We start from the raw sequence: 25,140 nt of genomic DNA, 5'->3' as shown, positions 1-25,140 counted from the left end.
GTGATGCTGTCGCACAATGTAAACCAAATCCTATGAGCAGAAATTCAAAAGGGAATAACTATAGATAGGTGCCACAACAACCAGCATGCTTTTCAGGCTTAAAATTGGGCATTTTAGAAAGCACACCAGTGGAGCCAAAGAGGGACATAGTATCCGTCCCCGTAAGAAAACATGTATGGCGCTTTTACTGCTCCCTCCTAAAGAATAGTCTAGTCACTAAACCAATAATAAATGGTGACAAAAAGAACATCTTTCAAATTCAATAGGATTACAAAGCAAGGGGGCTCAGACACAAAACATTAAACCCACATTCACAGATAACATTTTACTAACATAGGGTAACCAGGGTTCGTTGACAGCAGCAGTACTAGATATCATTAAGAAATATAAATGTTTTTCAGGGTGAATCTTCATAAATTAGAAAAGTTACAATTAGGTTTCCAACAGAATGCTTATGACAGGTAGGAGGGGCTATCTGCCCCTTTCACTGGGCCAAAAAGACAAATTACATGAGCATCCATGAAACTAGAACAATACATGGTCTCTTTAAGGTCCACTACTTGCTGCGACTAGCAGGGACTTTAATAGGTGGCACCCGCTGTTTAGTTCATTGTTATCTAGAATAACAGTATTCAAAATGAATATACTGCCAAGACTACTATACATTTTTCAATTTTCTAAATACGTTTGGAATTCTTTTTGAAAATGTGGACGTTCCAACTTCAAAGCTCACTATAAAGTAGTCCAGGTATAGATCAATTGTTTGGTCTCTGCAGGAATGTCAAAAACAATGGCTTTAGTGGGTCATTCCCTCAACAATTTGTTGTGGCTACCTAAAAAACACAAAACGACAGTGCCCGTCACATTTGTGATAGCACAACCACTGCTGAAGGCGTGGGATGAACAGTGCATAGTTTGTAAAAGAATAAGTGCTGGGGCCCAAAGGTTTGTTCAGAAGCCCACATTTAACACTATTAGAGTGCCGCAGTACTAAATACTAAAGCTACAGAGTTTTGATTCCACCTCATGCCTATTTTATCCACCACCAGACATTCCCTTCACTTTTGTCTCATTCTTTCAGGCCTTTTTCATCCCTGCTTTCTCCCCTTGTCACGGTCTTTCCATTGTTGTCTTACTCCTCCTTTTTCTCTTTTTGTGTTTTTCTCTCTTAATCTGGATGAAAGTCTGGTGAGGAAAAACAAGTGCTGGCCCCCAATAATAGGTGTCAGTGGGCCCTACTTGCAACCATCTGCTCAAATTCAGCACTGGCGATGAATTATCACACTATCTAGGAATCCCTATCTTCCCACTACCATTCACATCTCTACACAACAGGTTGGATTTTAAGCCAGTCACAGCTGGTGAAGGATTCAAAAAGTGAAGGGAAACAGACTTTATCCAACAGGGCAAATACAAAAGGTCTAAGAATGCAAAGAGGGTGTGTTGTAGATGGTCTGAATAACCCTTTGTGGAACCTCGCCTTGTCATCAGCAGAATACTGTGTGTTTTCAAGTCCAGCAGTTTCCATATGTGTGCTATCTGTTATTTCTTAAATGCTTACCTTTTTTTTTTTTTTTTAGATTTAGGTTATCATAGTTGTAAAGTTGTAGTTTTCATATGCATGACAATTAATTCTTGCATTTCTTATTAGTTCTTTATCTTCTGTTCAATGTATTGTTGTAAAATTATGTGAAATGGAGAGATGTGTGGTGATTGGTCTGAATAACTGCCTGGTCATCCGCAGAATGCTATGCTGCGACAAATGGAACGGAAGAGTGAGGGAGAAGTGAGGGGCAGGCATTTTCAGCGGTCATCAGGTCATGCCTCTAATAAAGGAATTAATTTCTGCTTAAGAAGCTTTGATTGCTGCTTCTTTCTCCGCTTCCAACAACAAAATTACTTCAGGGCTTCTCATTGAAAGAACCTGTTATGTTCTACCTTGTAGTATGTTAGCATTGTAAATAGGCTGTCAGAATGTTCAGCATGTCATAGGGAACCTTGTCAACCTTACAGTTCCTTAGGCATGTATTTGGAATTCTGGTGTTGGGAGTTCTTGGCAGTTGATGTGAGCCTTTGGACCAAGCTGCCTGCCCCGGTTGGTGGTTCTCAATTAAACCTATTTTCATAACCTACGGCGATTCCTTCATTGTTACAGAACCTTAAATACTTCACTACGTACAAATTAAAACATTGGGGCACATCACCCACCTTAATGATAGCAGACAGCAGGACACGACCGTCTATGAGAAACTATTCACTACAAGAGTCAGCAAGAGACCTGATACCCAACATGTATACAGTACTAGCTTGCATGCATCCCCATATACAGTGGACCTATGTGTAAACAATACAAAGAGGGGTTAGGCAAAGAAGAGACACTAGATCCATGGCAATGCTCTGGGTAGTCGTACTAAAATGGTTTGCAGTGAATCAGAGAAACAAATTACAAAATAATGTTTAACTGGCACAGAACCCCAAATAAGCAGAACAAAATGTTCCCGAAAGCAGACAAGCAGCGTTTGGAGAGAGTGTGAAATGTCAACATTTGTCCTGTACCATACATATACTGTAATGAGATTCTGAGTCATAACAGGCGTGGTAGGTTTTTTCATACCAGAGAATCAGTGGACATCATACATAAAGAAGGGGCTGCCAAATAAAAAATAGATGACAATTTCCAACATGTTGCTAACAGCTAAACAGGAGACAACAATGAGGTAGAAAGGGGTATTTCCCCTCCTCACGTATTCTTGGTCTAGAAGACTGGTCGATTAGGACCATGGAAACACTTACATTTGAATGGAACTAATCTTTGGGTATTCACATTGGTTGTACTGTTCTCAGACTGTTCAATCGTCTCTGTCACTTTCTTTCCCCATTGGGCTTTCTGAGTGAAATATGGAGCATTCAATGTGTTGAGACTATATGACAAACTAAACTAGAATAGTGCTTGCTGCAGTGGTCTGACCAATGGCAACAACAAAGGGATTACCTCTTCTTCACACCTGGTGTGTACCCTCATTTTGTGCAATAAACTGATTTGGATCTGCAGATGCTTCCTAGGACCACTAGCATTTGGAACGCTTTGCATAGTTTACAGAACAGGCAAACTTTAATCAAATTGAGATTGAATCAGTCAGTCTGGAAAAAAAAACATGGGGCAAAACATATGATCGATCAGTTTTTAAAAGGGGACCGTATTTACAAGAACTGGGCACCATGTGCAATATTTAAAAAAAAAAAATCTTCTTAAAAGTTCTTAACGTTTTTCACAAATTTACAGTCCTCTCCTGAGAAAAGAAGCATTGGTAAAGCCAATAGGACTTGTCTATACGGGATTTATTGGCTTTGTCAATGTTTTGTTTTTAATGGTGAACTGTGGTTTGATACGCAATGGTTTGCTATTCCATAGTGTTGTTTGGTGTGGCCTGTCATCATATAGTTTAGCATGGTATCGTGTGTCATTCTATAGTATGGTATGATATGGAATGGCCTGTCATTGTATAGTAGGAAGTGGCCCGTCTTTTGCTATGGTATGGCCTCCCACTGTATAGTACAGTGTGGTGGGGTATGGCCTTTCATTGTATAGTATAGGCTGTCATTGTATAGTATGGTATGGTATGGCCTGTCATTTCAGAGATTATTACGGTATGTTATGGCCTGTCATTATATAGTATGTTATGATATGGCCTATCACAGTATGGTATGGTCTGTCTTTATATGGCATGTTATGGCTGTTTTTTTACAGAATGGTATGGCCTGCCATTGTATAGTATAATATGGTATGGTCAGGTCCGCCATTGTATAGTATGATAAAGTATGTTATGATATGGTATGGTATTGCCTATCATTGTAGTTTAGTATGGTACGATATGGCCGGTCATTGTATAGTATGGCCTGTCGTATATTATAGTATGGGATGGTATGCCACTGTAGAGTTTAGTACGGTATGGTATGTCTTTGAATAGTTTAGCATGGTATGGTCTGTGATTCTATAGTATAATATAATATGGCCCATTGTAGTATAGTATGGTATGGCATGGCATGGTATTGCAAGGTATGGGCTGTCATTATATGGTATGGTATGGCCTCACTGTATAGTATGGCATGATATTACCCGTCATTGTATGGTATTGTATGGTATGGCCTGCTATTGTAGAGTTTAGTATGGTATGGCTCGTCATAGTATAGTATGGAATGGTATGACCGGTCACTGTATTAGTATAGTATGGTATAGTATGATGTGGTATGGCCTGTCATTGTATAGTATGGTCTGTTATTGTAGAGTTTAGTATAGTATGGTCTGTACAGCATAGTATAGTATGTTCTACTGTAGTATAGTATAGTATGGTCTGTCTTTGTATGTTATGGCTTGTCATTGTATAGTATGGAATGGTAGGACCGGTCACAGTATAGTATGGTATGGTATAGTATGATGTGGTATGGCCTGTCATTGTATAGTATGGTCTGTCATTGTAGAGTTTAGTATAGTATGGTCTGTACCGTATAGTATGTTCTACTGTAGTATAGTATAGTATAGTATAGTATAGTATAGTATAGTATGGTCTGTCTTTGTATGTTATGGCCTGTCATTGTAGAGTTTGATGGTATAGCATAGCCCAACACTGTATAGTATGGTATGATCTGTCATTGTAGAGATAAGTATGGTATGGCCCTGTCACTGTATAGTATACTTTGTATTGTACGGTATGGCCTGTCTTTGTATTGTACAGTTTAGACGGCATTGTGTGGTATGGTATGGCCCTGTCACTGTATAGTATATCTCAGACGAGACCTTAAAACAAACAAACAAAAAGTCAATATGATGTCTAAGACAGGCCTGGCTATGAATTATGGTATTCACTGAATGCTCAGGCTTCTCACACACACACATACATGAAATTTGAAAAATAAAAGCTTTTATTAGCTTCAGATTATATTTATTGCTTGATGGATTAAATAGCAGCACCATTCGAGTCATCATGTATTGAATTATAGGCCGCTATTTAGCTGTGTATCTGCCAGAGGTCGAGTGTCCATTTACGAGTAGGTGGGTTGGTGCTGGGCCAGGGCTTTCCGTGGCTGTGCTCATAGAGAAGGGAGTGAGCTAATGGCAAACAGATTAAATACCAGCGAGCTCGGTGTGGAGTGGGGAGAAAAATCGAACCAGGCTCACTAATAAATGTTAACACCATAACAAATATTAATGGTGGACGTCCAGAGTACTTATTTTCTTTAATTATTTTTTTTAACAGCTCTGGCTTTTCACGGCTTTTAATAAAAACGTGCTACAATTGGCTGTGTGAAACTGCTCTTTGGTGGCTTTTTCTCTTTCTGCTTACCACAGGTAGGCTCTGAGAGTGGCCATTACAGTAAGTTTATGGCTGTTCACGGTTTCATCAGCAGGGTTTCTACATCACAACAAAATATATTTTTTGGTGCAGTTTTGAATAGAGCAAACACGACCCAAAAGTACTGTCATTAAGTCATTATGATATGAAGTGATTTGTCCAGTATCACAGGATGTTGAGCTGACGCCGAGACTTGAACCTGGTTCCCCAGCACCATGGTGGCACCTTGGCCATAACGCCACATCTCCACCAATGAAATACAATTATTAAACTAACTAGAATCGTTGTAAAAGACCGCATGATTTTAGAACGGTGGCGCGCAGCAGTTGTGATTACGTGTTCATTTCAGTGCTTTAATGTGCTGTGGATGCAAGGAGACCCACTAAATCCACTTAAGATCCCTTTGGAAATAGCCCTGTTTGAATAAGGCACATTCAGGCAACGCACTGTTTAGAACTGCAATAAGATGGCATTTTTGAAACGGTACCTGCTTGTCCAGGTGGGAATCGTGGCAACAGAAAACAAAAGATGCTGTGAGCTTAGAGGTGGCCATGAGGATTGCAGAGGACTGTTGATGGAGGGCAGCCCCTATACAACAGTGCCTCGTGCCACTTATTCGCATCCAGATTCACACATTTCGAGTGATGTTTATGTGCATGACACAATCCGATTTGATAGGCTCTACGTTAGTATGGTGCAAAGAGAGTTCGCCTGTGCCCTTAAGAAGCCAGAATGCAATTTACTGACAAGTTGCCTCTCGTAACCAGATCTTTTTCTTGTTGTGCTAGTGGGAGCTATTAACACTCTTTGGGTGTTTTTTGTTAGGCTTTTTTCACACAATTAGCAGTTTTTTCCAGTCAGAACTTCGGATAGTTCAACTTCATACAAGATGTGTCCTCCCCGATGAGTATTCATAAGCTTTTTTCAAAATGTTCCTGCTTCCAGTTACAATGTCTTGGCTTCTTGTGAAGTGCCCTTCGTCTAGTAGGAAAAAAGCAGCTTCAGATCCCCATTAGGTCTGCCTTCTGCATTCACCTTTCACTACTGAAAGTGGATTTTGTGCGAAGATGTTCAAAAGGGAGACTGAAAGATCATGAGGGAAACTGAAAGATCATAAGGGAATCAGACTAAAGGGTAAGCTTGAAGACATGAAAGCCAGGAAGAAAGAAAACAAAAAGGGTCTCAAGAGAGGGAGTCTAAGCCCTTAGCTCCAAAGAACGTCTGAAGGGATAGACTCACGGTGAAAATATCTAGAATGGGAGAAACACAGAGGCACTATAATTCCCACCGCCTTTGTCACCATCAATGCTTAAATCAATCCACAGACATAAGCCATAGCACTCCTACGGTCCTTTGCCTTCAACCTCAATGTCAATGGATTCTCTGCCGCTGATACAAGTATCGACATCGAGACACTACACGGCATCATAAACCATCTTTCTACATAATTTGCGCCAAAACAGCAGCAGACCTCGAACAATCTACTTGCCCACTCACTACGGCGAGTCAGATTTCCTCAGGGCACCATAAAGGTGTTTTGTACACTCACAAAGCGAATAAGCAATAAAGATGCCTTTAAATCTGTTTTTTATCTTGTGACATTGACAGGTTAAAAATCAGTTTGTCTTCCTAGATTTACTTTTCTTCCTCTCACTGTGAAGTTAGAGGCTTTTGTAAAGTAAACTGTGTGACAATCGTGCTATGCAATGCATGCTAAATGAAAGACTGTAAAGCTGCCAGCTTCTTTTTCTCTGGGGCAACACTGAAATAGCTTACAAATGAACTGTACAAACATTTCAAAATATATTTCTGTAGTTTACAAGGCACATTTGTGTAATTCTGTTTAGTGAAAAAATATATTTTATATGATGGTAACAAATCAGACACTTTAATTGGTAGTGTGCAGATGATAAATACTTTTGCTCAAACCCAATTTCCAAACATTGTTTATATGCTATATAGTTTTATCAATAAAACTGCATGTTAGCTGGAAAGTGTGTGGCCATTTCAATTGGAAATTGTGATGTCTGTAAATGATAGTGCCCTACTACATCATTCTTTAGTATTATATTTATTTAAAAAAGTCATTTTTTAACCATGAACGGAGAAATATTCCTGCCTCACCCGATGACAATGCCATTAGTGAACTAAGAAGCACATGAGGGGTCCTGTCCCCAGTATGTGTGAGTGGTTCTTATTATACATAAACCAAACTTTTAGTTTATCAAATAATTATTATTTTTTTAAACGTTTTTTGTCCAGCAGAAATGCTAACCTCACAAATTTGAAGGTGCTCTCATATTTGACAATGAAGAAAAAGGACACTCCATAAAATCAAATATTTGTCTAGGATCACACAACTGTAAACCTGTTTATTGGTCAAGTACATTACAATTAGGTCGAGTAGATTATTCAAGATACTAGATCTGCAGGTCTAGTAACTTTGTTATGATTTTCCAAGGCTGGAATTATTCAACAGTTATGACTTTCAATGAAGATTCACCCACGCAGAACCCAAACGTCCTCATTACAACACTGTACCTACGTTCTTTTGAATATTCTGCCATAGCCACAAAATTTTAAAGCATGACATTTTTAAAAGCTGTCCAATGACTAAGACATAAGATGTTGTACAGCCAGGTACTCCACTGATAATAAATACATTGAATACGGTCTTCCTGAGGGTAATACTCTAGAAATAGTAAGATTCAACCCTGCTACACAACAAAGCAAATGCATATGAGCACATTAATATAACCTACATGACACATCAGAGCTTCACACTATTTAGCATGACTACTAGTGGTGTGATGCTAAAGGAGACATGCTCTCCATCAGGTAAATATTTGGGAAAGCCCAAATCGTTTGGAAAGAAAATACATTCTTAATTAAAGATATCAAGTCATTACAACCGCCTAGAGCAAACTTATTTCTTTGATGGAAGTACCAAATGCTTCAAATTCATATGCCTTTCATTCATCAATTGACAGTTTGATAACACACTGCTTCTTGGCTGCAAAACTCTGGCTTGTAAAAGCAATCCCCAGGCATGTCCTCGCCGATGGTAGACTGAAATGTGGGATATTTTACATATGGAGAAGATTACTACTGGTGTTCGAGTCCAATTTACTTCTTGCTTAGTCATACATGCTGTCCTCCACACTGATATTATCACAGGTGTCGGATCACAGAGGTCTTTTGATTACATCAATATTCTGGCGCGTGCAGTGCTTTCACTGCTCAAGTTTCAGAATTATTTTGTTTGCTTATACAACGTGTCATGCAGATATCTCACTTTACACGCAGGTTTAATTTGTTGTTCCGATGTCTCATTTGACAGTGCAGCTGTCGCTATACTTGAAGTGCTCAACTGAAAAAGACCTTTAAGAAGCACTACTGAAGGAGGGGCTTTAGCTCACTACTGAAGGAGGGGCTTTAGCTCACTACTGAAGGAGGGGCTTTAGCTCACTACTGAAGGAGGGACTTTAGCTCACTACTGAAGGAGGGGCTTTAGCTCACTACTGAAGGAGGGGCTTTAGCTCACTACTGAAGGAGGGGCTTTAGCTCACTACTGAAGGAGGGGCTTTAGCTCACTACTGAAGGAGGGGCTTTAGCTCACTACTGAAGGAGGGGCTTTAGCTCACTACTGAAGGAGGGGCTTTAGCTCACTACTGAAGGAGGGGCTTTAGCTCACTACTGAAGGAGGGACTTTAGCTCACTACTGAAGGAGGGGCTTTAGCTCACTACTGAAGGAGGGGCTTTAGCTCACTACTGAAGGAGGGGCTTTAGCTATGCCCACACGTTGATCTTACTCCCACCTATATTTTATTAGGGTAGATGCTGAGCGGCTCTGATTAAAAAGAGTATCTATTGCACAAAGTATGCTCAATATAGGGTAGTCTGAGCTGGCTGTGGGAATAAGCCCATGTTCATATATGCGGATCGGACTGGCTCATTGCTTAACTGTTTGTTAGATGCTGTAGGCCTGATGTGTTTATTATGACAAAGGTAGTAAGACAGAATTATTTAACGTGTAACCACCCATATTTTAAATCGAAAAGGCCTTTCTGGCTTGATCGTTATTATACTGTTTTAAGGACTGTAGGCAAGTATTTTCCAATACAGATCCCAGGTCAAACACTGTAGGAAGGACCTTGGTATAATTTAACTGCTTGGTGTCTCCAGAGGAAGAGCTAATGTTCATGTCAAATGGGGTCTTAACAGGCAGAAATGACAGTTAAAGCCAACAGGCCTGCTTTACCGATCATTACATGTGGTGACAAAGGCAGTGAGCATCTCATTTTACATAGTGAATGACTTAAGTAAGCTAGTTGACGGACCTTTTGACTGGGAAAAGGCTCAAGTGTTCTAATATGCCTGTGTAGGTTCATTGCTGGTTGTTAGGCCTGGCAGGACAGCAAGGCTGTTGCCAAACATTATGTGAACAACATAAAAAGTGATTTCAGAAGTACTACTGATAGAGGGGCTCCAACTCAGTCCTCATGTTGATTTTTCTCCCTTCTGAATTTGAATGGGAAGAGGTTGTGTGCTATTCTGAAAGAGAAGGCTTGTATAACATAGGTATTCTCAATATGGTAGGCCAGAGTTGTTTAAGGTCACAAGCCAACAGTCCTTTATGGGTGGATTCTTATTACACTGTTCTAAAACCTGTGTATTTTCTAACTTGGATTCCCACAGCTTACCATAGGAGGCAAGGGTTTTGATTATACCACTGACAACCAACCCAGTTTGTTTTTTTACATAAATACTATTCATTTTAAGGCTTGGCTTGGCTGCTCAGCAGTCTGAACAGTGACGTCCCTGCTATCCTGCTCAGTCAGACAAGGGCTTTACATAGTGAACTCTCTAATACGTTATCAACGGGTGTTAGTTGTCAACTCTATACACAATAGCAAGGGGTTTTACAATGTGAACTCAGCGACAAACATCAAAGGAAGAGAATTTACATTCTGAAGGATTTAAATACAAGAGGAGTGGGTTTCACATTTTCAACTTTCTGACAAAAGCAATATGAAGGGGGTATATACTTATATCCATATTTAGATCCGGCCACAGCAACTACTTGGTGAACCCAGAAGAGAATTAATGTTCAAGTCAATGCATGCCTTAGGTTTTCTCAAATTGTTTGATGAGTCTCTATGGGCAGAGAATCCATGGTCATTTTATGGTCGTGTTAAAGGCAACAGGCGTGTTTCATTGATAGTATAGTCTGCACAGCCCCTAAAGGAAAGGCCTCAATTTGTAATTCCACCAAACATCTCGTAAATATTTGTAATTTATCATATTTGTTAGTATTTAGCTAAGCGTGTAGTGAAATACTTAAAAAAAGGACATTGCTTTTGAGTGTTATTTTTGCTCACTTCTACACCACAACCCTCAACCTCCAGACTCAGCCATGCTCTGCCTCAGACTCACTCCTGAGATTCAGGTTTTAGATTGTTAAACACACTAAAAAGATGGTTAGCATTGTGAACTATTTGAGAAATACAAGACGAAAAGGTTCTACTGTGACACGAATAGGATGAATATCCCTACACTGGCACTGCCAATGCTTATATCAATATCCTGTTGGTGTTCTTTGATGACCCTATGATAAAACATGCTTTCAAAAAAAGACTTCCTTCAAAAACAAATTTTGTGATAGAGTGCTTCAGTCTTCCTTCTTGCCTCAACCTTATGGCCTCAGGATATCACTCAGTTACTCAATTAAAAAAAAGCAATAGGGTCCCCCACAGTGTGAAGATGACTCGTCTATGTGGATACTACTAAAAGGTTATTACAGCCGATATCAGAGTGCCAAATAAAAATATAATCTTACGATAAGGAATATGTTACTTACACCAAAAACATCTGTTCACAGCATTTAGTGCTTTATATTTACATGCTCTGCATATCTCCTTCCATCTAGTGTTGGGTTCAGAGTGTTACAAGTTTTTTTTAAGAAGCATTTCATAGTCACAGGATCGAGTGACTCCTTCTCGGTGATACTGCACATGGGCATTGAGTCCTCTGTTAGACTGTTTTCCCACAGGTGGGTGAGAGAGAGTATAGAGAAAGTATACAGAAAGATGTCCATGCAATTGTATTTATTTATATATATGTACAAATATAAGTTAATTGGAACTACACTTCTGGACTTGAGTGACTTGGGTTCTGGATGTCTGATCCTGTGTAAGAAGATCCAGCTTGTTGGGGAGCTTCCCGTGAGGGGAAGCAGCAAGAGGTCCAGAAGTGTAGTGAACCATGGTTGTTGTGCCCAGGTCGGAGCTACAAGGATCATGGTGTGGAACGTTTGTCTCATCTTCCGAACCAGGAATGGAATGAGAGGGAGAGGTGGAAAAGCGTAAGCTAATATTCCTGACCAGTTCATCCATGGAGCATTGACCTTGGAAAGAGGGTGTGGGTACCTGGATGCGAACCTTATGCATTTTGCATTTTCTGCAGTGGCAAAAAATGCAAAATGGTGAAGAGCCCATTTCCATTTTCCATATTGTCTGAGCGAGTTGTGACAACTGGGATGACCGTGTCGCACTACTGTTCTTGTAGATAATGCATAGCTGTCATGTTGTCCGTCCAAACTAATACAACTTTGTGTGACAGGTGAGGAAGGAAAGCTTTCAGGGCTAGAATACTACCTGAAGCTCCAGATAATTGATGTGCATGGTTTGGGGACTAAAATCCAGAGGCCCTGCACTGTGAGATCCTGAAGATGCACACGTCAACTTGTCAGGGATGCGTCCGTGGCCAGATTGAGCTGTAGCAAAGGGTCGAGAAAATGCCTCCCTTTCAGTAAGTTGGTGGTATTCCACCATTGCAGAGCGCGGCGAGTATGGCGGTCTATCAACATTAGATACTGAAGGTGACACTGTGACAGACCACTGACGAGACAGACACTGCTGTAGGAGACGCATGTGGAGTCTGGTGTGAGGAACGGATGCAGTCATTCCTAAGAGACGCATGACAGTCTTGATTGTGTAGGTGTGTTTTTCCTGAAACTGGGGAAGCATTAGCTGGAATTGTAAATGCATGATAGGTTGGGATATGCTAACCCCAACTGTGCATTGAGAATGGCTCCTAGGTTGGTTTAATCTGAAGAGGTTGTAGGTGGGATTTGAGAAAGGTGATTGTGAACCCTAACTTGTGAAGTAGGTATACTGTGGTTTGAGTGTAGGATTGACACTACTGTAGGGTGCTGGCTTTTATGAGCCACTGGTCTAAGTAAGGAAACACATTAATCTTTTGCCTTCCGAGATGTTTCATGACTACGGCTAGGCACTTTGTAAATACTCTGGGAGCAGTTGTGACTCCAAAAGGCAGGACTTTGAACTGATAATGTTTTCCTGCCACCACAAACCTTAGGTATTTCCGGTGTGCAGGGTGGATGAGTATGTGGATGTAGGCATTCTTCAAGTCTAGGGCTGTCATGAAATTACCCTGTTGAAGGAGTGGAATAACATCTTGAAGAGTCACCATGCAAAAGTATTCTGAGAGAATGTAATGGTTTAAGGGTCTGAGATCCAGAATAGGTCTGACCGTTCTGTCCTTTTTGGGGATGAGGAAGTATAGGAAGTATATTTCTGTTCCCTGGTGTTGCAATGTGACAAGCTCTATAGCACTTTTGAGGAGCAGGGATTGTACTTATGCCTTTATAAGGGTTAGATGTTCGGGAGATAACCTGTGGGAGCAAGTGGGAATGTTTTGAGTTGTGGAAGTGAGTCCCAGACAATAACCATGTTGGATAATGGAGAGGACCCATAGGTCCGATGTTATGTTTGTCCATTGTGTGTAGTAATCCTGAAGTCATCCCCCTAACGGTGTTGTCTGGGGTATGAGGTGATGTATGTAGTCCGTGTTTAGCTAATGAGGCCAAGGCATGGGTGGTGGTGCTCTTGCCTCCACCTCCGTTATTATTGCCCTTGTATGAACCTCTGAAAAAAACCTCTAGAGTAAGAGGTGGAGAGTTGCCTTGGTTGGGAGGTAGACGGTTCTTGCTTTATACCCACCTCTAAATGTGGGGGCGACGAAAACTGTCTCTATGTGCCCAACACTGCTGAGCGTCCATGGCCTTCGTGGTGTCTATGCCTTTTTTAAGCTTCTCAAGTGTGGAGTCAACTTGAGGGCCAAAAAACTGCTTCTTGTCAAAGGGCATGTTGAGCACCGCTTGTTGCACTTCAGGCTTGAAGCCAGAACATCTAAGCCAAGCATGTCTCCATAGGAGTATGCCAGTGTTTACACCCTGTGCAGCTGTGTCTGCAGCATCTAATGCACAGCGTATTGAATTATTCAAGATCGTCTGCCCTTTGGAGACAATCTGTTGAGCACATTTACGGTGCTCATTTGGAAGATATTGGAGGAGCTCCTCCATCTCCTCCCAGTGAGCCTGGTCGTACCTTGATAGCCCGCAAATTGGAAATTCGCTAATGGTTTGCTTCTTGTGCAGCAACTTTGGCCTAAAGCATCAAGCCATTTACTCTCCTTCTCCGATGGAGGAGAGTCCCCTATTGCCTGGCTGTTAGCAGGCTTCCTCACAGTGGTAGCCACCATTGAATCTGGTGGGACCAGATTTCTGATATATAGTGGGTCTGAAGGAGCAGGCTTATACTTTTGTCCACCCAGGAGTTATAATCCTAGAGCGGACTGGCTCTTTAAAGATGATATCTGCATGATGAATCATGCCCAGGAGCATTGGAAGCAACTGAATAACTTTACGGGTAGTGGTCAAAGTGTCAAATAGGAAAGCCAGTTCTGTTGGGTCTTTGTGCAGTTCAACATTATTAAAGGCAGCTGCCCTTGCTATGAGCTGTTGTAAATGGAAGTGTCTTCTGGGAGGGGATGGTTGTGCAGGATACAAGTCCGGATCAGAACTGATCATGGGATCAGGGTTGTATGTATTCCATGGGTCTGGGTCTGGAAATGTACTACCTAGCTCTCCCCTTACAAATAATGGCGAACCTGGAGGGGTGAGACCTCCTGCAGTAGGAGGGGTAGGCGAACGAGGAGTGCAAGAGGGCGGAGTAAGGCTGGTGTCCAGATGCTCCGAAGAAGTGGTGTCCTGTGTTTTCGGTACTGACTGGTTCAGTCAGTGAACCTTTTTTGGTGCCGAAGCTGCATCAGGTTGGCTCGGAGCTGATGTGCTTGGTGGAAGATGTTCGGACTGAGGTGGAAGAGGTCGATGCCGAAGACGGGGTTACAGTCTTGGCTACTTTCGGTGCTGAGCCAGGGGAGTGGGGCAGCCAAAGTGGATTTCCAATACGGACCATGGTCTGGTGGCAGTGACGGTCCAGTGACCTCTGTAATGGGCTGTGCTGGTTTGATGTCTTGACTCTCAATGTCTGATTGAATGTCAGAGTCTGAGTCCTGAATGGAGAAGGCCTCCTCCTGTGCATGTTCTTCCCCAAAGATATAGGGGGGAGTCTCCTGGAAATTTGTGTTGCATCTCCAGCCTTTGTGCTCTTCCATCTCGAAGGTTCTTCTTGGATCTGAAGGACCTGCAAGCGTCGATGGTAGCCTCCTGGTGATCGGCAGAAAGACCCGATGATGATCAGTGTGGGGGAATTTGGAGTGGCACAGAGGGCAGAAACGAAACAGTGTTCATTCCATCAGATCAATATTCTCTTTGGTGCTGCATCGAGGAAGGCCTGAAACCAGGCGTGGCCCACCTCAAAGGGCACACAGTCCCAGCTGCGCCCAACAAAATGGAAATCACTAACACAGAAGATGGAAACTTGCGATCAAAAGAACAATACCGTCAAATATAAGATAGACTGAAGGAAAGTTTCGGAACGGAGCACGTCAAAAATAGAGCGAACAAATACATGTCCGAACCCGACAGCGAAGAGAAAACAATCTAACAAAGGACTTGATGGCCATGCACAGCATCACTGAGGAGTCGTCATCATTCGATCCTGTGACTCAGAAATGCTTCTTCGACGACAAACAACATGTAACACTCCAAAGCCAACACGAGATGGCAGGAGACATGCAGAGCATGTGTATCTACAACACGCATGCCATCAACATACATTTTTGTTCCTGTCTCGCCTGGTCAAATGTTAAACTGAATGACTTGAATAAAATGTTCTGTAAACAGAGACAGCACACTGAAAAAATGTACATACTTTGTATAATCTGAAGCTGTCAAAATCTTTGTTTAAATACTGTATGCAAATTTAAAAATAGCCTGCCATAACTTGCAACATTTTCTATATGGTTAATTATGCCAAGATGGTATCTCCATTTGCCTGGAGGAAGACAGAGAGAAGTTTGATGTGTTGCATGTCACTTTCCCCGTGTCTCATGTGTCACTACTACACCATGAGTAGGATTACAGTTCTGCTGAGTCACCTGGAGTGTTTATGTAGCACTTGTGCAAGTTGAGAATCAAATGATGAGCAGAGAAATGTTGCATTCCTAGTGGGAGCATGCTAGTTCTTGAATCCATTGTGAAAAGTAAGTAGAAAAGCTACCAGACCAGCCACATACTGCAAGGACTTTTCTACATATCCTGCAATGATGATACCTGCATTTGTCTAACAAGAAAGGGAGGGATAACACCTTTTCCCTCTAGACTTCTTGTCTAGATAGAGTAGGAAGGATGACAGAGACTATTCACAACAGACATTTGGCAATGCTCACAGCTGTCAAGATAACAAAACAGAGGGTGAAACTAAAATGATACAAAAAGGCCCAGGCACTGCAAGACCTGTCCAGAATTGATGACGATCTCAGCAGAGTGGGACATTTGTAAAATCTCCTTTGCCACATTAATCAGGACTTCCAGTAAAAGTGTGAAAGATTTTTAATTGTTACAGAGGAAAACAGTAGGACCCAGAAGTACCTTCTTTACCAAGATGATTTGGGTCGTTTACTACTAAAGACAGTGGTTTCACTCATGAAGACACAAAAGCCTCAACTAATGGTTAGCCATCCTCATAATCTTCCTCAGAATCTGTCCCCTTTTCAATGCATGTGCTCATGATGCATCCTTTAGGTTACATTTTGAGATGCAGTTGACATTAGGATGTGTCAAGGTGAGTGAAAGGCTGTCAGGTTAACTTGAGAAAAACAGCTCAGATCCATGCCAAGGCAGCACTCAAAAAAGGCACAACAGGAATAACTGAAAGAATCTTAACTTAAGCTGTCAAAGGACACATTTTACTATGAGGCCAAAAAGTCACAACAAAAAGGAATTCATCCATGACAGAACCAAGAAAGAAAAAGGAAAAGGAAAAAAAACGACAACACAGAAAAATTAGTGTTTTGCCAAAATATTTACCTGCCTCTCAGCAGAGAGAAAGGTAGTGGACTGGTAGGACCAGCAGTGTCTAAACTTTTTTTTTTTTACTTTACAGAAACAGCTCTATACTGCACCAAAATGTTCTATGTCCATTCTGATGAGTAACATATCGCATACTTATGGATAAAGAGGGAATGGCTAAATAAGTATAAACTACACATATCATGCAATCATGAGACCCAGATTAAAATACCCGCCTTGGTGCAAGACTCATCAACAGATTTTGGACACATCACTAAATCTTAATGTGCCTAAAGTGTATACAAAGATGTATAATCCCCATTTGATGTCCACAATCTCGTAAATCATCTCCTTAACCCTCAGGTTATGTACAGTGCTCTGTTGCCTCACAGCTAGAAATTCTAATACATGCATAAATAAATGTACCAAAAGCATCACAGTTAGTTATATTATTACAATTACCTGGAATGTTTTCTTTGGAGGCATCTGAAGTTAGAGTAGATAAGAGAGCTTCAGACTTAAACTTTTTTTCAGGAACGTGGTCGGTGACAGCTTGGTGAGAAACTGGATTATGCTTCCTTTCTGTACATGCAATATGAAGCATTTTTCATTATTATTTTTATTCAACTCACTTGGCACACTACACAAAAGGTGCAAGTCATGAATACCTACTATCTACTGGAGTGTGGGTATGTGCGTGGTGATTGTTCACCGGCTCTGAAGGGGTATCCATCTCAAGAGACCCTGCAAATTTAAAAAAGAAATAGCTTAGACATAAGTGATAACGAAAAAATTACCATTTGATCAGCACTGTACATTTGACTAAAAAGGGAAGCAAACATTTCCAGGTTGAAAATTTCTGAAGCACAAAAAAAAAAAAAGAAAAAACACACACACACGGATATTCATATATATATATTTAGTTTCATTGTTGATTGATTAAAACTACCACAATTTAGGAACAAAATGTTCTTATTGATCTTGTAGTCAAAATATGAGTACTTCACAAAGTAATCATACAATTTAAAACATAGATATCTTAAAATGATCATTCAGAGTTGGGGTTTTTAAAGTTCAGCAAGCGATGAAGGAGAATGCCCCTGGTGGGTCTCAAGGACTACTGAATTCATATTTAAGCGCATTTAGATAACTGCACAATCTTGAGCATGGTGCAGTCCCTCCACATTTCTAGCTCTTTTAATGAGAGGTTGAAAAATTTAACCAGTCTGCTGCATATTAAATATCATTGCCTAAGATTTATATTTATATATATATATATATATATATATATATATATATATATATATATATATATATATATATATATGTTAAGTGAAGAAAAAAAATGAAGGTTACATGGACGTTATAGTTAGGATTTTTTTTTTTTTAAAACCTTGGAAATTCACTGAAAAAAACAACGGTTATAGGGACGTTATAGTTAGGTTCTGAATTTACTCATTAAAACTATAGAAATTCAGAAGAGCTCTTTCAAGTAATTATAACTCGCAGCCCCGCCATGCACAGTTATCTGATCAATAATTTTACTGCAAATGTTACAGTTACATTATCAATGTTGTTGCCATGAGTGTTGTAATATGTTGGGTCATTAGCAGTGCATGGCAAGGGTTATAGTCACCTTAATGCATGAGTTAACTAACTAAAACAGGTGAATTTCTAAGGTATGGTACATTAAAATGGGAGCCGAACTACAACGTCCCTGTAACCTTTGGGTGTGTGAGTGGGTGAAAGATTGAAAAAAGAAATTGAGAGAGAGAGAGAGAAAGTTATTTAGGCTTTGATGGATTATATACTTAGAATGAGATATTTCTGGAAAAATTGACAAGAAAAATGTATTTATCAATTAAAAAGAGTGAGATCAGCATTCAGTCTGAACCTTAAACGTTTAAAGTTTAAAAGAAATTAAGTAGGCAAATGACCACAGACACACCTTGACAAGAACCCTCAACTTTCAGTGTGAGGATCTGTGAACTCAACCATTATGACACAGGTGACATCCTTACTGTAGTCACTGCATGGAGCGACAGCTGCAATGACTACCTGTCTCTCTCTCTTCCATCCCAAGAAGGGTTTTGGCGGGGGGTGAGATTGAGATATATATATATATATATATATATATATATATATATATATATATATATATATATATATATATATCCGGCACTGCAGGCAGCTTTAAGTAGCAGCTCCCTGCATGTGGAAGCAATGTTTTCATCCGTCTTCCCTGCACGCATATTTGCAGGGGAAACAGATGAAAACTCCACTTTCTGCAATGGAGAGCTGTTCGATAGTGGTCTCTTGTAGAAAGCGGCCTTTGGTTGCTTTTGCTTGGCGGGAACTGTCAAAGCAAATGTCAGCTGTGTGCCCCACCCTGCAATGAAATCGATGTGTGTCCCGAGGAGGTAGTGGTCCCTTGGGCTGCGTGGCCGAGCGGCCCCTTGTTGCGGGGGGGCTAGGAAGCCCCCGCTTTTAATTTGATTAAAGCCCTTGTGAGGTGGCTGTCCCCTGGGCTGGAGGGCTCCTTTGGGTCCCCAGCACCAGCGCTAAGGGTGACTCTACCGTGGCCCCTTTTCATATATTTTATTTATTTATTTATTTTTTACTTTTTTTCTGGGACTCTGCTGAAGCAGAGCCTCAACATGCCTGTCAACACTTCCTTGTTGAAGGGTTGGCAGCCAATGAGATCTCAGCATGAGATCGGGAGGGGTAGCAAATCTTTTGCGTCCCTATATATATAGAAATTGGATTTTCCTTAATTTTTCAAAAAATACCAAACAGATTTACACCAGAGAACAAAACGGTCGCTTTCTGGACCAAGAGCTACCTTTCTGCCAAATTTGGTGTAATTCTGTCCAGTAGTGTCAATGCTATCGCTGTTCAAACCCCTATGGAAAAATGAATGGGGGCAAATGAGTTTTGAGACCCCTCCATTTTCTCAGCCCCCACTTAACATATCACCCCGAAATTTTCCAGACAGCAGCTGAAGTGGGAGTCATATTTTCTTGGAAAATTCCATGAAGATTTATCAAATGGCGCCAAAGTTATTAGCAAAACAAGAAGTGCTTTCTCTACAGAAACTAGGTCCCAACTATAACTACCTAGTTACATTGACATTATAGTTAAACTCACACTTTACACACACAAAACCAGTGAAATTCAGCCGTTACAGCCACCCCAGCTGACAGTAACTTACGCCACTGCAATGTGCTTTTGATCTCACGTTACAATACTCATGACATGGTCAGTGACATCACTGATGACATCTCAAATTACATCACTAATTACATCATTCAGTGAGGGTTTTCTAAAAGTTTTTAAATGTTAGCCATATATACCAAGGTACTATAAAGAGTTAAAATAGTATACTTTCTGCACTACTAATTAGCAATACTATTTCTAACAAACTATGTGAGTGGCTGTGTGACTGTATCCATGTGTGAGTGCCTGCACAGGTGCATAAGTAGGTATGTGAGAAGGTCAGTGGCTGTGTGACTGACTATACTGGTGAGTTAGTGGGAGTGTCAGTGGCTGTATGGGAGAGTGAGTGGCTGTATGGGTGGGTGTGTGGGTGACTGTATAGGTAAGTGGCTGTCTAAATACCTGTATGAGTGAATGACTGCCTGTGTAAGTAGCTCTCTGGGTGAGTGTGTGGCTGTTTGAGTGGCTGTTTGGTTAAATGAGTTGCTGTGTGAAAGACAGTAATGTAGAATAAGTGTTAATGGATGTATGGGTGAATGCAGGGGATGTGTGAGTGCTTGTATGGGTGTGTGAATGGGTATGTAAGTGATTGTGTGAGTGAGTGCTTGTATGGGTGAGTGGCTGAGTTGAGAGGATGAACTGGTGAGTGTGAGTGGCTATAAAAGGGAAGTAAGTGGGTGTGTAATTAGCTGTAAAGGTGAGTGTGTGACTCTGTATGTGCCTGTATAGGTAAGTGACATTTGTATGAGTAGCTATCTGGGTGAGTAAGTGTTTGTGTGAATGCCTGCGCGTGTGTGTTTGTGTGAATGCCTGTGTGTGCGCATGTGTGTGTGTGTGTGTGTGTGTGTGTGTGTGTGTGTGTGTGTGTGTCTCTCTTTGGATGAGTGAGTGGTTGTTTGAGTACTTGTATGGGTCTGTGTATGTGAGTGGTTGTATGGGTGTATGAGAGCTTGTACAGGTGTATGACAGTGCCTCTGTGGGTGATGTCATTTGAGATGTCAGTGATGTCATCTGTGATGTCACTGATCAAGTTATGAGTGATGTAATATGTGAGGTCATAAGCAGCGCTCTGTGGGGGCGTAAGTTATAGTTAGCTCAGGTAGCTAACCAATGAATTTCAATGGTTGTGTACGAGTGAAATGTGAGCCTAATCATAATGTTCATATAACCTTTGTTTTTTTCAGTGACTATTTAGGTTTTTTTCAATTTCCTACCTATAATAGCCCTGCAACTTTTGTTTTTTTTCAGTGAACTTCTAAGGATTTTTCATGTTGTTTGCTAAATATAATGTCCCTGTAACCTTTGTTTTTTAAGTGAATTTCTAAGGTTTTTAAATTTTATTTCCAAACTGTAAACTCTAACCTTTGAGAGTGTGAGTGAGGGCATAAGTGTTTGAGTAGGTCTGTGAATGGGTGTGTGTTTGAGTAGGTCTGTGAGTGTGTGAGTATCTGAATAGGTCTGTCAATGGGAGCATGAGTCTCAATGTGTCTGAGTGAGTGCATGAGTCTCCGGGTGGGTCTGTGAGCCTGAGTGCGTGCATGAATGCCTGAGAGGGTCTGTAGGTAGGTGTGTGAGCCTGAATGGGTCTGTGAGTGGGTGCATGAATGCCTGTGACGGGGTGTGTGAAGGTCTGAGTTGGTCTGTGTTTGAGGTACGTGACTGAGTGCGTCAGAGTTGGTGTGTGAGTGTCTGTGTGGGTGTGTTAGTAGCTGCATGAGTGACTCAGCCACAAAGAAACCACACCTGACCATTTATTCAACAAGAGTCCACAGTTTTGCACAAAATGTCTACCCAACTGAGTACTTTCTACTGGTTGGTTAGTTAGTAAGTGCTACCTAGTTAGGTAAATGTCCAGTTTCTATTCTACACTACAGTGGGGTAATGCACCACAAGGAAATGTCTCCAGCGACCTTGTGTGCGTTTGGCAATTTGATTGTTCCTCATGCGTCTTTCTCCAGAACGCTGCAATAACGTGAATCCTTCTATAGAGAGGGCAACGAGACCACCAAACCAGTGTGACCTTCCTCTTTGCTATATGATGCAAGTGCTCCTTTGTTTGGTGGGGATACCCTCATATTTCTCGGCATCAAGAATACTACTAAGGTGGGCAGGACCAAGTGGGTGGAGTTTCCAGGTGAGTTGCACATTTGCATACTCCTAGCAATTTAAAGGGAGAACCATGGACTCTGCTCGCACCAGGATATAACCAGAAATAATCCAATCGTCACACTCACATACAGATTGTGCTCGAATAGATGAAGGATGCATTCACCTCCACAAAGGATTTCAAATCGTTTTTCAATATGGAATCGCTGAGTAAACACACTTGCTTTGCCTTCGCTAAGCCCAGAGTTAGAATCATTTGTCCTTTCCAGAAGTGGAGCTTCAACTGGGGCACCTGATATGCTTATATTTTTAAGTGCTTCCTTTTGAGGTTCAGTTTCTGTGAAATGAGCATCATGGCCAGAATGGAAGCTCATCTGCTCGTTTATCGAGCAAGAGTCCACAGTTTTCCACAAAATGTCTATCCAACTGGAGTACTTTCTACTGGTTAATTACTAAGTGCAACCTCATTGGGTAAATGGTCAGTGTCCAGGATGGGGGCCGAGGGGGGGCCGATCCACCGGGGCCTGGCCATCTGTCCTGGGTCCCCAACCCAGGGCACACCATGTGCAGTGGGACCGCAAGGGGAGCCCCTGCGGTCCCAGCGGCTCCCCGCCTCCTGAGTGAGCCAGCATTGATTTTTCACACAGGCTGGCTGCTAAACATGCAGCTTCCTGTCTGCAAAAGCAATAGTTTAATCGCTTCCCCAGCCAGGATCTCTGCGGGCAGGAAAAGAGATGAAACCTCTGCTTCCAGTGGGCGGCAGCACTTAGACAGCTCTCGCCCACTGGAAGCAGTGTGTCTGCTTTTAATTGGTGGGGGCTATCAAACCTCCTGACAAGTCACAGCAAATAGCTATGTCCTGGGGGTGGAGGGGGAGACAACCTTAAAAAAAAAAAAAAAAAAAAAATTAAAAAAACAATAAAAAAACTATGGGGCTTTACTAAAACAAGTGCGGCAGACCGTGCTTTTAAAAAAAAAATGTTGTAAGTAATTTGCAACATCGTTGGGAATTTATGCCAATTTTCTTTTTTTTTTAAAGTGTTTTTTTGCCCTGGCAGGGTCCATCTGGGGCCCCACCACCAGAGCTAAGGGGTCACGGTGTCCCTACCCTGGCCCCTTTTCTTTTTTTACCTTTTTTCTGGGACCCGGCTAAAGAAGAGTCCCAAAATGGCTGCCAACATTTTCTGGTTGAAGTGTTGGCAGCCAATCAGATCTCAGCAGGAGAACAGGGATATTCACGAAGCTATTGCACCTCTAGATATCTATATTTCTTTTTATTTTATTATCTCAAAAACTATTAAACAGATTCACACCAAACAACAAAAGGCTTCTTTCTGGACCAAAAGCTACCTTCTGCCAAATTTGGTGTAATTCCGTCCAGTAGTTCAGTCTGTAGTTGTGTGCAAAATTCCTATAGGAATTATAATAGGAAACACGCTCCCTCTTCCTCTGCCCCCCCCCCTTTTTTCCCTTTTTCTCAACCCTTGCTTGATGGATCACCTGGAAAAATCCATTGCATAACAAGATTCTGTGGAACACATTTTTTGGCAAAATTTCATGAAGATTCGTCAAACGGCACCACAGAAATAGGCAAGTCAATAAACGCTTTTACTATGGAAACATGGTCCTAACTATAACTACCTACTGGCAACCGCCAGTAGGATATATCACCAAAACCCTTTCCCACCCCTAAACCTTAAAAACACCTTTACCACCATATACAACTTGGAGCACATGTGTGTTTGGCCGGCCGTGTCGGGCTGGCCCAACAGAAACACACTGTAAGCTCTCTCCAGCCCAGCAACCTGGTTGCTGGGCTGGAGAGAGCCTGCACAGGCTCCCAGTCTGCCTAAATTATTGTTTTAATTATTTTTTTCCCCACTGCCACTGCCACTGCCACTGCCACTGCCCAGCCCCAGCCCCAGCCCCAGCCCCAGCCCCAGCCCCAGCCCCAGCCCCAGCCACGCGAGCCGCTCCTGAAACAGACATTCAGTATTTTTAGGAACTTGTCTTCTTCTGAACAGTTGTATAGAGACTGAGCACCATATGCAATGAGGGTTTCCAGTATACCTGTGGTTGATTGTTAATGTGATCCATGCTACCTGTGAAGTTCTATGGAACAGGGTCAATGTGGCACATAACTCATGCTTTCTACACCTAAGGTAGTTGTTTCTGCGATGGCTAAAATTATGCCTCATTCTTCTGAGCTACTTTGTACTTGACATTCAGAGCTCTAATGCTATACACATTTATAGAGCAATGTGTACAAAAGAAGCTTGGAGAGGTCATTAATGATGTCAATTGAGAGAGCATCAGTGATGCCATAAATGTCATAGAACATGTCATGAGTGATTTAATATGTGAGATCATACGTGGTCATGGCAGGGGAGTAATTTATAGTTAGCTCTGCTCTTAATATTTGTGGGTTTCTTTTTTTTAGTTCAAAACGATAATGTTGTCACTGACATTCACCTAACTAGAACGTTACTTTAACCTTTGTTTTTTTTCAGTGAATTTCTAATTTTACTTTTTAACAAAAAGTAATATTTAATTATCATATGTAAAAGCAACCTCCTACCTTGGATGGCCTTCATCCATGTGCAGCGGTGTGTTGACTGCAGGGCCTGCCCTGTCAACCCCACGCTTTGCATGGATTTTTGCTGCTTGCAGTGGGGTTGGCTGCAAGGCGAGGCATGCCGCTATGCCCTGCAGCCAACACCCATAAAGGCAGCCAACCCCACACTGCACAGGGCCTTCGGCCATGCACAGCAGGGGGCTGGCCACATGACCTGGCCATGGGGACCCCATGGTCTTTCTTTTCTAATAAAATGGAGGGGGAGACATCCCCTGAGGCAATACATTTATGTTAAAAGGGGATGGGGGTGCACAGCTCCCCCGATGAGACTTGTAAGGCCCTGGGGGGCCCAATCCCATTCTAAAAATAAAGGGGAGGGTACCCCAATCCTCTTTAGGCCCTGGGAAACCCATTCCCCAGGGTGTGCATTTGTTTTCAGGGGAGGGAGGATGCGCGGACCCCCTCCCTGAGCAGTTATCGACCTCGGGGACACCATCCCCCAGGGCCTGGTGTGATTTGTTTAGTGGGTGGTGGCCCCCCCCCCGCCAGGGCTGATTTCGGCCCATGGACTCTAACAGCCCAGGGCCTTTAAACTTAAAGGTGGCAGCCCACCT

The 25,140-nt window shown here is 41.8% G+C and overlaps 1 protein-coding gene across 2 annotated transcripts in view; it reads right to left on the bottom strand.

Moving 5' to 3' along the window:
- Positions 1-25,140, bottom strand: part of ING3 (inhibitor of growth family member 3) — a 172,553-nt gene that overhangs the window by 72,216 nt on the left and 75,197 nt on the right. The window contains exons 6-7 of one of the 2 annotated variants that reach the window (XM_069229863.1): positions 17,302-17,373; positions 17,092-17,211 (exon numbers count right to left, since the gene is read on the bottom strand). In XM_069229863.1, coding sequence (XP_069085964.1) covers positions 17,092-17,211; positions 17,302-17,373 — 192 coding nt within the window. Of the gene's footprint in view, positions 1-17,091; positions 17,218-17,301; positions 17,374-25,140 lie in introns of both variants that reach the window. The other variant, XM_069229862.1, reaches the window with a different exon arrangement.

Source organism: Pleurodeles waltl, chromosome 4_1, assembly GCF_031143425.1.
Source record: "Pleurodeles waltl isolate 20211129_DDA chromosome 4_1, aPleWal1.hap1.20221129, whole genome shotgun sequence".
NCBI lineage: Eukaryota > Metazoa > Chordata > Amphibia > Caudata > Salamandridae > Pleurodeles > Pleurodeles waltl.
Note: the sequence above shows the minus strand (reverse complement) of the source record. Positions and strands in the feature narration are given on the sequence as shown.